Below are 13,600 nucleotides of genomic sequence, written 5' to 3' on the forward strand. Positions count from 1 at the left end.
TTCTTTTCAGGGTTTATCATCAGGCCTTTTTATCTGTGCAGTGTAAAGGGATCCATCACCTCAAAGACAAGGTTGAGCGCTTCCTGACAAAAGTAAAACCCTAAGTTAAGCCTTATGATTATGTTCCCTTTCCAAAGTCAAAAATACCATGGTCCATATAGGTCATGTGATTTCCCCCCCTTAAGTCATATTGTTCATACCGGATTGTTAGTGGCAGTAAGCACTGGGTCCCACAAGACTAGTCTCACTAGACTCGTCAAGCATGTTTATGGTGGAGAAGATCAGTAGTTATGGGTGAGAGGTCTAGAAAATATTCTGTGGCTGCTGTTGACTAAAGAAGCTCCCCTGCGGAGATAATGGTACAGAAAAGAATTTAATAGATTTGTCACATTTAAATATAGCATCTGTACACTCTGCTCATGTATGCAAACTTAACAAATGTTTTTTCACCATTTGACTATTAGTCACTGTGCCATCAGTAATGTGCAAGCGCAAGAGAAAGGACACACAAATCTAAACAGTAGCACTTGTTCCTGAACAGTCTTAGCTGCCATTGTCCTGCATGTTCTGAATTAAACAGGAGACTGCACAATTGTAGTTCACATGTACTGTAGTACTGTGGTTGATAGTATCATGTCTAAATTAAAGTTACCAAAATTGACTGAGAAAGCAAAACATTATTTTTTTCCGAAATGTTCTTTCTAGTTTGCACCAGAAATGTTATGGTTGATGAAATAAAAATATGCAAACAGGTTACTTGATGGTGGAAAGGGCTTCCAGATGGAGGCATGAGTTTGGGAACCACCGATTTAGACCAACCTTTATTAAACAGCTATGGTTAAACTAAACACTTCTATGCTGCTTCACAGCTACTTACAATGATTGATATCACAACATCCTAATGTATTATAGAGAAACTATAAACCCATACCATGCATTTGAATAACGAAGCAATGAAGCACCAGAACATGGGTTTTGATTTAATAATTTATTTTGACTGTACACAATAATAATGTACAATAAAATCTTTGATGTGGAATGTAACAGACATACCACAGGTTTAACTAAAAGGATTTAAAAAAAAAAAATATACTTGAAAAATGAGGCAACAGGTGCTGTGTGCAGGGCTCACCACTGTCGCCAGACAGAAAGAGCCAATAGTCACTTGGATGTGCAAATAATCTGCATGTTATTCAATTTCAACACATTATGTTTATCACCCCTTGTCAACTTACCCATTATGACTGTTGGTACACTAAAGTTAATTATTCATTGTTTGTTTGATGTGCCAGTTGATTCAAGTTTAACTACGGTAAAGCACGGCAGAGAAAAGGGTGGCGAGAGAGTCTGTGGGTTGGACTGGTCTGAAAACAGCTGGGTAGATGATGCTGCATATACTTTAGGACTCCGGGCACTGGATAAGGACACAGGGTTGTTGCTGATTTGATGCACCTCAGAAGTGTGGACAACACCAAAGACTTCAGGTGTTACTGTGTGCTGACAAGCTGACCAGCTCTGAAGAGTTAAAGAATCTGGCTTACAGTCTGTTTGATCATTACCTATGAGAACAAACAAGAAGAACAAATCAAAACAGGATGCAAGTTAACTTTAGCAAATTAACATCTCTGGTGAGAGTGTTTGTTACAGCAAACAGGCATTCTACAAGTTTAGCTCAATCCATCCATGAAATACCTTTTATATTTCTAAATACCACATAAATATAATGATAAACTATCAATATTCAACAAACAGAAGCAGGGCATTTTGAAATGCATACATGACATTTCTCGACTCTAAAGTTATTTGCGTTTTTAAAAAGAATACAGAACTGCAATGTTTGAAAACCTCAACACCAACATATTTCTTCAAGAATTTGGTGCAACATACTCAACTCTCCAGCATCATCCTCTTCTTTCAGGTGAACACGTAAAGTGTGTTTCTGCCATGGCTCCACCTCCTCTTCTTTCAGGTGAACACGTAAAGTGTGTTTCTGCCATGGCTCCACCTCCTCTTCTTTCAGGTGAACACGTAAAGTGTGTTTCTGCCATGGCTCCAGCTCCTCTTCTTCACATTCCAGTAAAAGCTCAGAGGCTGTGGACCTGTAATAAAAGACAACAGACTGACACACCTGGTTTGCATAACATAAAAAATCCAAAGACAGTTTTTTTTTACTCTTTGCACTATTAGGCCAATGAACCCTGCTGAACTAAATAAATAAGTTTGAAAGGTGGTTTTATGGTTGAATAGTAAACAATATTCTTGTTCAGAATCTTAAGTAGGCTATTTATGATTCAACCCAACATGAATCTGTGTCTCTACTATATAGGTGCATCTGGAAAGTTTTTCCCCTCTAAAATGAGATGTGAGCAAAAATTAGTTGAAGATGGAAGGAACAACTGAAACAAAATTAGATGTCTTCTAAAGGAAGATAAAAAACCCCAAAAAGCAAGTTTGTTCTATTCAATATATTCTGAGTGCATATGATTCACTTCAAGATCCTGACTCTGGAAAATGCAGCCTCATCAAAGGCGTCTACGTACCTCTGAGGAACTATTGGTACGTAGACGTCTTCATCACAGCTGTCCTCAGCCTTTACAGCGCTCAGCTCAGTTGTTTCTACAATGCTTTTAAGATCACTATCCAAGTCAGATCTATTAGATAAAAACAAGGATACTAGAATCAAATAAGCCACAGAAGCAACATTTTAGATACGATATACTGTATATCCCGTCTAATATAGTATCAAATTACAGTCGGCTCTTCACACTTTTGCAGTCAACGTCGTCAATTGTGACCTCCATCTCTTCAAAGCTGAAAATGACAAATTACAGAGAGGGCCTTGGATCAGACAAGAGGGTGACAATGTATCTTGGGAAAGTCGATACAGTACTGACAGACATATAAACCTACTGAAATGTACATTCTCAAAAAGATCAACATGAACCTGTCCTGGAGCCAGTCCACCTCTGTTGCCACATGTGTGGCTTCACTCTGATGTTCCTCATCATCTAGTTGGCGCTGTTTACCTCTGCAGACACATGTAGAAAGTCATCTTCTGACAATTCAGAAGTTGTTACAGCATGTGGAGATTAACGGTTTAGTGTGACACCAACACGAACGCCTGATCCAATGCAGAAGCCATAGGGTGACGCAAAGCAATAAAATGCCCTTCGAGGGGGTTCTGTTCATGTAACTGGTGAGTGAAAAAACAAGGCAAGGTTGTGACTGCTTACCTTTCAGAGGCCGACACACACCCAAGACTTGATGGTGCAGAAGGGTCTTGCATAAATGTTCCAGTAGATATCAAGGATCTTTCTTCATAACTGTAAAAAAAAAGGAAACTTTATATTATATTTTCAATTATTGGAATGGTGTTTATTTCCTGAAGGTAAGCTATGTTTGGTAAAAAAGTGAGTTGTTGCAAGAACAACTCAACTCACAGGTACTGCAACCAAGACTAAAGACTAGATCTCCTTTTTTTACCTGACAACTATCTTTATTTGGGTGAACCAACTGCCCAACTACTAGCACCAACAGAAATGTTTGTCTTCAAATTGAAAAATAGTAAATATATTAAAGATTTGTATACAATGTAACCTAATGTTTAGAGCAAACGTGAAATACAGGATCTAAAGTTTACTTGCAGCTGAAAAGATTGTGATGTGAAGGCATAGTTATAAAAATCCTTATCTGTAGTTGTTTAAAAACATAGTCGAGATTCAGTTAAGAGTGGAAAAGACAATCACAGCTTGGATGTTAGTTTCATTCAAAATTCTTGAACAGATTATATTGTAAAAACTAGAATTACCAGCTTGTATATTGAACCACCTCTTGACCCCACAATAGAGAAACATGGCTTTCAATCACCACTGAGCTATACAATCATATAGAGTTCTGGTCTGTATCCAACAAAGTAAAAGAGCTTCATATTTTTTAAAGATCTAGATCTTAGACGACTAATCAGTTTTCTTGCCTACAAAACTTTTAAATGATAAGTCATCTTTTGATGGTAAATGAGTTATTTGATCCTTGTCTCACCCCTAGTATCTCAATAATATGACAACAAATATTAGTTATGGGGTTTCCAGGGAATCAAGGCACACTGTTTTGTTGTGTAGATAAAAAAAAACTTGAAATGTCTTTATTGATGCTTTATTCACTTTATTTTGAACTAACAGATGAGGATACATGGAAGGACATATGACAAAAAAAAGACAAGGCAATGCATACAACAGGCATGAGAGATATTTAAGCACTACTCTTTATATCTATACCAAATATATTACATACAGATTTGGGAGATAAAATTTATTGAGGAAAATTTAATAAACTTACTCGTGGAGTGACTTGCACCAGCACATCACGTGCCGCACGTTTTTTAAACTGAATTATCTATCAGAGGTCAGGTCTCACATCATCTTCTTGTTTTTCAAATATATACAGTATATGTATTAATGGTCCCGTGGGGAGTTACACTTCCTGGAAAACTGTGACCTCATACTCCATTACTAGGTGTGATTAAGAAGTTCATCCAATAAAGCCATAACCCAGTTTTCACCTTTCAGTTTTATCAAGTTGAACTGCCTGTCTCTCTCTATTTGTTTTATTACATTAAAATGAATTGCTGGTTATCAGGGCTGCCCTGCTCACTTCCTTTCGGCTCCACAAGCCCAGTTCAAGATGAGCTTTCTGCTCAAACATTGTTGTCTCCCAACCACAGTCCCCTGATTGATGTCACTCGAGTAATTTTAGTTGGCTTTAGTTTCCTCTTGATCCACAGATGACTTCATACAACAGTCTGTCGTGCTAATCGGTGCTCTCCATTAAAAGTAAACCGGTTTGGTTGTGTGGAATCAGTTCCCCTTTGACATGTATAGCCTGTACATGCTGCCTCACCTTGACGATAGAGCTCCCTTCTCTCTTCTCCTCGACTTGGCCTTCAGAGGATCTTCAAAGTAAAAACAAGAAGACATTCAGTTACAAGTACTGAGATTTTAGTTTCTGGCTCATTAATGTAGTGGTCTTTTTCATTCTGTGGTGTTATTGATTAACTCACTCAATAATTTCCGCTGTTTACTGAAGTGAAGCGATGCGTACACATATACAGTGATCTAAAGGAACCTGACATTCCCTTGTGTTTTATGTTAGCAGTTGCACTTGTTGTCAAACGTTTTAGTTCTTGACGCTGAAACCAGGAGAATCACAGCAACCATCACCTGAAATGTGAAGACGACTTCCTTCAGGCCGCTGGTGGACCTCCTTTGCAAAGATCCCTTCCCGCTCAGTCCTGTTCATCGGTTTAATTTCTGGGTTGAGGTAGGCCTTTTGAATTTCAAAAAAGGTTTTATGCCCCATAAAATGAAGGTGCAGGTGTTTGGCCCATTTTTTAAAGTGTGTAAAAGTGCCTCCAGAAAAGAGAACGGAAAGAGTTGTGAGGAGGTGGACTTCAGGAAACGCCTCCCAAAGGTGAGGTGATGACATCCATACGCCTCTGTGTCCGCCAAGGCAGCTCCACTTCACCTTCTTCTGTGCACTGCAGTGAGACACCTTCTTTTTGGTTATGGGCTGTCCACATGTCTGACACTTCTTAAGCAGCTCCATCAAACAGCTGTCATTCACAATAGTCTTTGACTGACTCAAGTCTTTTTCCGCGTTCTCATCTGATTTTGATGTTGCTGTTGAGCTTAACTCAGTCTCGTGCTGGAGGCTCTCACTCAGACGGTCCACAGATGCCACGCTGCTCAAACGTTGGCCGAGTTCAGCCGGAGGAGGAGGCTGGGACAACGTGCTTGGAGCTCCTGAGGCCATCTTGGATAATAGAGATAGATGTCAAAATTAGTAACAAGTAGCTGTGTGTGCAACTCAGCTAGTTAGGGTTCACGATAACTACATACAAAACTTTTGACAGCGTGTTAACATAACTTATTCACAAAGAAAACGGGCAAGCAATGTCATGCGTTATACTCACAGGAATTGGCAGGGAGGGAGAAGGGGATGCGATATCCACACCAGTACCTTGGACACTCAAGGAAGAAGGCTGAGAAGATGTACAAACAAAATTAAACAAGCACTCACATTACATTCAACTCTCAAAGTGAAACGTTTGTTTTTCCACCAAAACCAAACTCTGGTCATTTGGAAAAACCCAGAAGGTAATTTAACGACACTAATTATTGTTCAGGGGGTATTTGAAGAATCCTGTAAAAACTCTTAAAATCATCTGGGTTAATGCATATTCTGTTGCTTCACTGTAAGAAATACTTTGAACCCATTTCTCAAGTTGTAAAAATGTATCTTAATCCAAATATAGAGGCCTGAAAGGACATATGTCCACCATAAATGTGTGCGACCTGAAACAATATTCAAACGTGTTATTGACAGTTATATTTGTTGGAGTATATTGAAACATTAATATACATTTTATTACATTGCAATTCATACAAATCACTAGTTCATATTTTCAAAAATGTGTTAAAAATCCATTATATATTTGAATCATTATAAATAACGTTACTTTAAGAACATCAGGTGTTGTGAGATGACGCACAAGGTTTTCCTTAAAGATTGAGGGTTCACTTTTTCTCACAGCTGTGAAACTCTAATAACTGTGGTCAACTTCCCCCTCTCTTACAGGTAACGTTAACATAACGTGTTTACCTCCGTCCGGCTCCTGTCTCCTGCTGGCAGAGACGCGCTGAGGTTCTCTCGCTGCCTCCCGGAGAAAATAGTTGGAATTACGTTGGACTTGAGGACTTTTCGGGGCGTTGTTTTCATAAATTCTGCTTGTATGTCCGGCTCGTAATCCTCCGGTTGAAAATGCTGGCTGCATACTCTTATATTGCCGTATTTACTCACTGGTGTATCTTCATCAAACCTGGGGCTCTGGATGGCCTTTAGCCACGTCCTGCATCGCTCCAGGTCTCTGGTGGGCAGAGAGTGGAAGACCACCCCCCGTGACCTCGCCTTCTTGTAGCCCTTACAGCCCGGTACGGAGCACATCCCGGCATCGGTACACAGATAACACCCGATCAATTATAGACCGACGACTTCCACCATTTCTGACTTCAGTACAGCGACCAACAGTCTGCTCTAGCAATTGGTGAACGTGACCGTTGAGCGTACAGACGTTGTCGCTATGCATTCTGGGAAGTGTAGTAGTCGGGTAAGATAGGAGTCAATATAATAAGAGACGAGCTATATCTAGCTCGGCTGTATCGATTGTAAACATTAGTGAACTGAAATACAAATATTGTTATGTTATTCGTTTTGGGAAGCGTATCTGATAGACAGGCCAGTAGTTCATTCTCACCTTGAGAAACAAATAGAAGAATGTTGAAACACAGCAACACAAGATTTTCCAAGATATTTGACTTTTCCCACTCGTTTTCCAGGTGATTTCCATGACTGGAAAATGGGGAAAATAACAGTTTCACATGTCTTCCAGGAAACGTGAGAACCCTGAGTTTATTTTTTAATGTACTGTTAAAAGAGCAAGTCTATGAAATCTAGGCCACCACTGTTGGAGGCATTCAAAACTACAGATTTCCCATAGTGAGTTTTAAATGTTTCCCCTAGATAATGCTTAGTATCTCTCAATACATTTACATATTGAATTATCAACATACAATGCATTAACAACATAGGTTAGAAACACAGTCAAACAACTTCATTTGCCTCACCATTGTCCCTAAAACAGCTGACTGTGCGCACACCAGAGCAAACGCACATGCAGCTTTGTCTAGTTCCGGTTCCAACTGTAACAGCAGCATTTAAATATTTGCTATTCCAATTTTTAAACGTTAAAAAGTGGTCGATGGCAAAGGTCAAGATTTGGTTTCCAGTTTCTCTAAATGAGACCCTTACTGTAGCGCCCCGAGGATATTTTGTGTGATCTGATTTTGTCCAACAGGTGGCAGTCTGGATCAACAATACAGGGCAGAGGTGCATGCTGTGTGTCCATGTTTCAGCATGTGAGATAACTGGTTTTATATGACAAATGATCTCCTCTTGCTTGACTTATAGGTGTTAATGTAAAAGTTTAAACCTTTCTGTTGTCTAAATAGGCTGGCTTTAAGTATTACACTATACTCGTAGAAATTATGTTCAAAGTTGTCTTTATTGTTAAAACATTTAAATGGCGTTGAGTTACAGAACAAACACAAACCTATCCTCTGAACTCCACATGGTTTAAGTTGCTGGAGTGTCCACTGGCTATTCTTGGACTCTTTCTTTCTTAAAGTTACTGTGAGGAAATCTTACTGGTTATGAAACAGTCTCAATTTAATACTGTTGCTACTGTATGACCACTATAAGTAAACGAGAAAATAAACGAGAAGATTGTCTATTTCTATATAGTTTTTCTTAATGCATGTCATCAGTGTCACCGGGTCAGATTCCGGTGAAATCAGATGAAATCATGCAGGTTCAACAGAAACTCCTCCCGCTCAGAGTCCAGCGGGGCCTCAAGCACCAACCAGACCTCCACCGGATCCAGATCCTGCTTTGCTGCCACCTTCACTCTGCAGTCAGAGCTTCAGCAGGAGGAGCTTTAACTACCGCTTTTGTCCACAGAGACCGCCAAAATCAACACAAAATGAAAGCGCCTCCTTGTAGCTTTAAAGTTTGTGCAAAATCTATACGAAAACGCTTTTAAGTTTTAACTATTATACTTTGTATGAGTGAGGTTACAGAAAATGAATTTCCATAACAGTAATGTGATTTTGACACACACACACACACAAACCTTATATATACAGTATTTTTTAAATTAATTCAGTGGTATTTATTTTCAGAACAACCTCTTAACGAGTCAGACAAGACAGTAATGCCAAAATGAACACTAGGTTCCCGAGGTCTGTGTATATGACATTTTTGGACACCTTTATGTAACTAATGTGTAATAAGAACCTATAATAAATATGATTAGTAATTACCACATTCAACTATTGGGTCTTTTATAATTTTAACTAAGGGTATACAGTGAAAATCGTTAAATATTTGCTACAGTTTCAGCTTAATGCATAAAGAGTGTGTTTTCACAATGAAACAGGTTGAAATAAGCAGAACCTTTAATTTATTATCAACACACTGCACCCCATGCCTTAAGCTGTCTTGACTAACCTCATTCTGAGTTCACACACAGAGATATTTAGACATATTAATGTTTGGAACAGAGTTTTCTGAAGCTCCTGTAGGTGTAACAGGCCTCATTCAATAAAACATCTGCATAAGATGGGAGGGGAAACCCCTCGTGATGCACCAGCATCCCACTCGTTTCTCAAAAGGTTCACAGCTTGCTCTGCTTTAAGTGCTTCCTTATATTTATTTACATACTGAATTTTTGATTCTCAAATTGAAACATCTTTTAGGGTGTTAATGAGAAACAAAATGTCTTGTTTTAAAAGTGGTCACATACAGTACCTATAAATAAGAACATTAGAGCATCTATCTATCTAATACAACTTCAATAATTATAACACCTAAAGATGAATTTTAAATAAAAACAATTAATCCACAAAGCAGCTGCAGGAGGTAATGACAAGTAAAATGTGTACCAGGCTTCTAAAACACTGATACTTTCATTAAACACGTTGCATATTCCCAAGCCACAGCCATGGTCAATACGAACCCAACTTTACAGAGCGTCCTCTTGTCTGGTTTCTCGCCAGCGCGGAGGAAAAAGTAGTCCCCCCAACGCTGACCGGTGTTTTACGCTATACAGTCTACGGTTTTACGGACTGTGCTCTGTAAGAGCATTTTACGAAAAAGGGGAAATGTTTAAGCAATCTCCGCTTCCGTATTAGATATTTAAACAGGCTGTTTTAGTTTGCAGGCACCGCCACATTTTAGCATCGCAAAGCCGAGCTGTCAAACCTGACATTAACACACGTGTTACCTGAACACACCGTGACTTGTCACGAGAAGCAGAACGTCACTTCAGAAACGTCCTGCACCGAGGTCCCGCAGTGCTTTTATCAGTCAGAAATATGACCCAATGTGGCTTTCACCAAATACTCACAAGTTCAAGAGATAGTTAGCGAAGTCTGCGTCGGTTCGTATATTATTTTCTTCTTTTAGTTTCCTCCACCTTGTGAAGCTGTAGGAGATGTTTATCCTTGTTTTCACTCGCAGACGGTCGCTTTCCTTCCTCGCTCTCAGACCTTCTTCAGATCGACGAGCTGCTTTCGATTTCTTCACCACTGGAGCTGAAGTCTGATTAATATCGGAGGGCTGTGTTGTTTTCTCCCGCTGTTTAGCCATGGAGAAAACGCTCCTTGTTTCTCTAGTTCTTTAAAAAGAGATTAGTCTTAATAGCAACAATTTAAACCTAGCTTGTTTTCAAAAGCCCGCCTGATTTCCGCCAACACCAACACCACTTCTGGTCTGAACCCTTCACAATAAATGCACAGTCTCCTAAAGTTAACAAGTGGGCAGGTAATGTTACATATTGATCTCATATTACTTCATTATGACCCATCCAGTTTATATTCTGTGACTCCTGAGTACTGAATCATTGCTTCATGATGACCTGTCTCATTACTCACCGGGTTTGTGCCTGTCCTGAAGTAAAAAGAGATACACACTGAGTTGCTACACAATAATAAAACATTACTTTGTGATTACATCAATTGTCTTCCCACCTCAAAAAAGTGGTGCATCATAACAGTTTATTCTACTTAAGGCCAGCGACAAAGTTAGTGAGTAATGTGACATGAAATCATGAAGCAACAACTCAGTATGGTGCACCACTCTATGCGGACTCAAACATGGTAAGTAATGAACAGGGAATAATGCTGTGCTATTTATAATTGTTTTGAATAAAACAATATCCATTGTTTCCAAATCATGCCACTCATGAGGGACTCCAAATAAAATTGATCAGCCACTGGCATCACTTCATGTTTAGTACATGCATACATCATTTCCTGTGAATTGGTATATTGTATTTTAATTTTGTGCGTGAAAGATAGACCTGTCTGCATTAACCTACAGAATGCAAATACACTAAATGCCTATTATTGAGAAAATGTCAGCCAATAAAGCATATAATTGCATCCAAGAAACTTCATGCTGTAGGGCAGGCTACTGGACTAATAACAAAGGAAGGTGTGAAATCACCCAGTATGACTGATATACTATATATACAGCAGTTGAAAACAGCTGAAAAAACAACAAAACTATGAACAACAAAACTAAAGATGATTTGTTATATTACTCTTAACACATCTGGTACTGAAATTGCAGACACTGAAAGAGGAAGATATGAAGAAGTTTGTATCCAATTCAATTCAATTTACCTGTATCTTTAAAATCTGTACACATACGACATCCTCTCTCTCAGGACCCTCACATCGGAACAGGAATAACTCCCCCAAAAAAAAGCTTTAATGGAGAGAAAAAATTTAAGAAAATTTAGGGAGAGCAACAGAGGAGTTACAACACAGTCAATGATATAAATAATTCATATAATGAGAGACGTAAGCAAAATACTAATGGAAAAATTACAACTACTAATAATAACAGAAGCAGTGGATATAATAGAAAATTAAAGAAAAGCATTAATGGTATCAGTAATAGTAATAGTAATGTGACTAATAATAATAATAATAATAATGATAGTAGCAGTTGGTGTCAGCAGGGCCACGGCAGGAGACATGACCACGATTCATGGAAACCTGCGAGGCGAGAAAGCACAAAGAATCCGGGGAAGAAGTAGAGTTAGTAATGTGCATTAATGGAACATGAATTCATAGACAGAGACGGAGAAGAGGGCTGCAGGGCTGCCAGCAGAGGAGTGAGCTGACTAACCTGTGCCATTTGTTGTTGGGCCTTTACTGACACCCACCCCACTGCCTTCTGTGCAATGTGTGTACATTGTCAACTCCAAGTTTCCATTAAATCCAGTGCAAACATGTGCTTCTATGCTGTAAGAATTAAGATTTACTTTGCCGATGTGAAGAAATAGAAGCTTTGAGAGAAAAGCTATGGACAACGCTTTAAAAAAACAAAAACACAACAATCGTGGAACGTTTTGTATATAATTTGTTCTCAAGGAATACATTACATTTAAAATGTAAATATGTCTGTATAATCCATTAGATGCACCTTTAATACAGCAGAGACAGACATGTGGTGCACCAGTGTGACCCGAGACAGTGTGAGCTGACTCCTGCAGCATCTCCTGCTGTGTGGGACCACTGTGCTCCGCGGAGGGATACATAACCAGTGTCATCGTGGTGCTGAGGCTTTTGGAAACCAAAAATGTCTGCCTAAGGGAAACTCGTAACTGATACAAAGAGGACATTTCACACAGGTATTGCCGTTTAAACCCACATTTTTGCTCTTTTGATGCGTTTTGCAAGAAAGCGTGTCTTCACCAGATCACCCTAGTCGGGATTTTAATCGGAATAAAAGGTAAAATATCAGTGGGAGTTTACCAAAAGCGTTCGGACCGGTGAAAGAAGTTGGGAGTTGAGAAAAGACCATCACTGCGTTTTGTATTGTGGAGCTGGAGATTCAGACTGTCATGGGAAATATTTGTTTGGCTGAGTTACTTATTTTTAACCAGTATGTAATTTATGTTTCACTCGTTAGAGAAATAAATCTTCTCTGCGATAATGTCTTTAAACGCCGCAGCTCATTGCTAAAAACGTTAGCTATTTTCAATACAAATGAACCACAAACTGCAGCTAGCCTTAGCCTGGTAGCAAAAGGGGACGTTATACGTGCCTCAGTAAACGCTAAGCATCGCATCGCTTGTGGAACCACACAAACCACCGACATTAACATCGTCAGCCTCGTCAGTGAGTTACATAAATGTCGGTGTTGCCAGAGAGAGAACAATGTTCCTGCAGCAGTGTGATGCTGCAGGTCTTTAACACGCAATGGCATCAGCGCATCTTTCTTTTTTTAATCAACGCAGTGTAGGAATAAACTTCAGGTGCGGGAACGTTTGCACTATTTTAATCCATCATGGTGTGGCCGAACTGTCAGTGTCTATTTGCTGCAATGCCAGAGGCAACTTAACTTCTCCGTGGTCTTTATTCTGCATCCATAACAATCACGTCTCGTGGCAGTCATTTCCTGTGGCACTCCGCTGATAAGTAAAGCAGCCACGCTGTGACCTGATGGACTGTGTTTTCTTCAGGTTTCTAGATCGCCAGGATGAATCCTCAGCAGCGGATTTCCGCTCTCGGAACAGACAAGGAATTAAGTGATCTGCTTGATTTCAGTGCGGTAGGATGACTTTCTACTCTTTGTCGGTCTTTACCTCTTGGTGCCATGCAGCTCTGAGGGCTTTTAAAGGTGTGACGACCAAATAGGAAAAAAAAACATGCCGAATTGATCAGTTCATATTAGTGTTGGCTAATATGATTTGACAGACTGATCCTTGATTTTTTTATTTTTGTTTTAAATCAGAAGCTGCTCTCAGGATAATTGCAGCACACGATGTGAATGTTTGCTTTTACACTGTTGAGACTTTGCTCTAATTGTAGGTCCATATTCTTCATTTCAGATGTTCTCTCCACCTGTAAGCGGAGCGAAAAACAGGCCCACCACACTGGGAAGCAGTCAGTTCACTGCATCAGGTAGGATCCCT

The 13,600-nt window shown here is 39.4% G+C and overlaps 2 protein-coding genes across 7 annotated transcripts in view; one reads left to right on the top strand and one right to left on the bottom strand.

Annotated features, from left to right (window-relative positions):
• Nucleotides 1-300: 300 nt before the first annotated feature.
• LOC116383215 (uncharacterized) lies at nucleotides 301-10,072 on the bottom strand. Its single transcript, XM_031846870.1, has 10 exons — nucleotides 6,658-10,072; nucleotides 5,969-6,037; nucleotides 5,217-5,808; nucleotides 4,897-4,948; nucleotides 3,234-3,323; nucleotides 2,945-3,028; nucleotides 2,752-2,811; nucleotides 2,541-2,651; nucleotides 1,888-2,099; nucleotides 301-1,559 (listed from the first exon to the last, which is right to left on the bottom strand). Exons 1-10 carry the CDS (start codon nucleotides 6,997-6,999, stop codon nucleotides 1,270-1,272), a joined length of 1,902 nt encoding a protein of 633 aa, XP_031702730.1. The 5' UTR covers nucleotides 7,000-10,072; the 3' UTR covers nucleotides 301-1,269.
• A 2,171-nt stretch (nucleotides 10,073-12,243) lies between these two features.
• The window catches only part of tcf12 (transcription factor 12), a 73,596-nt gene continuing 72,239 nt past the window's right edge, over nucleotides 12,244-13,600 (top strand). For 4 of the 6 annotated variants that reach the window (XM_031846021.1, XM_031846024.1, XM_031846025.1 and 1 more), the window contains exons 1-3: nucleotides 12,244-12,313; nucleotides 13,148-13,236; nucleotides 13,517-13,589. In XM_031846021.1, the coding sequence (XP_031701881.1) occupies nucleotides 13,165-13,236; nucleotides 13,517-13,589 (145 nt within the window). In that variant the 5' untranslated portion in view covers nucleotides 12,244-12,313; nucleotides 13,148-13,164. The other 2 variants (XM_031846022.1, XM_031846023.1) reach the window with 2 other exon arrangements.

The sequence above is a fragment of the Anarrhichthys ocellatus genome, unplaced genomic scaffold (assembly GCF_004355925.1).
Source record: "Anarrhichthys ocellatus isolate YVR2014 unplaced genomic scaffold, GSC_Weel_1.0 scaffold6, whole genome shotgun sequence".
NCBI lineage: Eukaryota > Metazoa > Chordata > Actinopteri > Perciformes > Anarhichadidae > Anarrhichthys > Anarrhichthys ocellatus.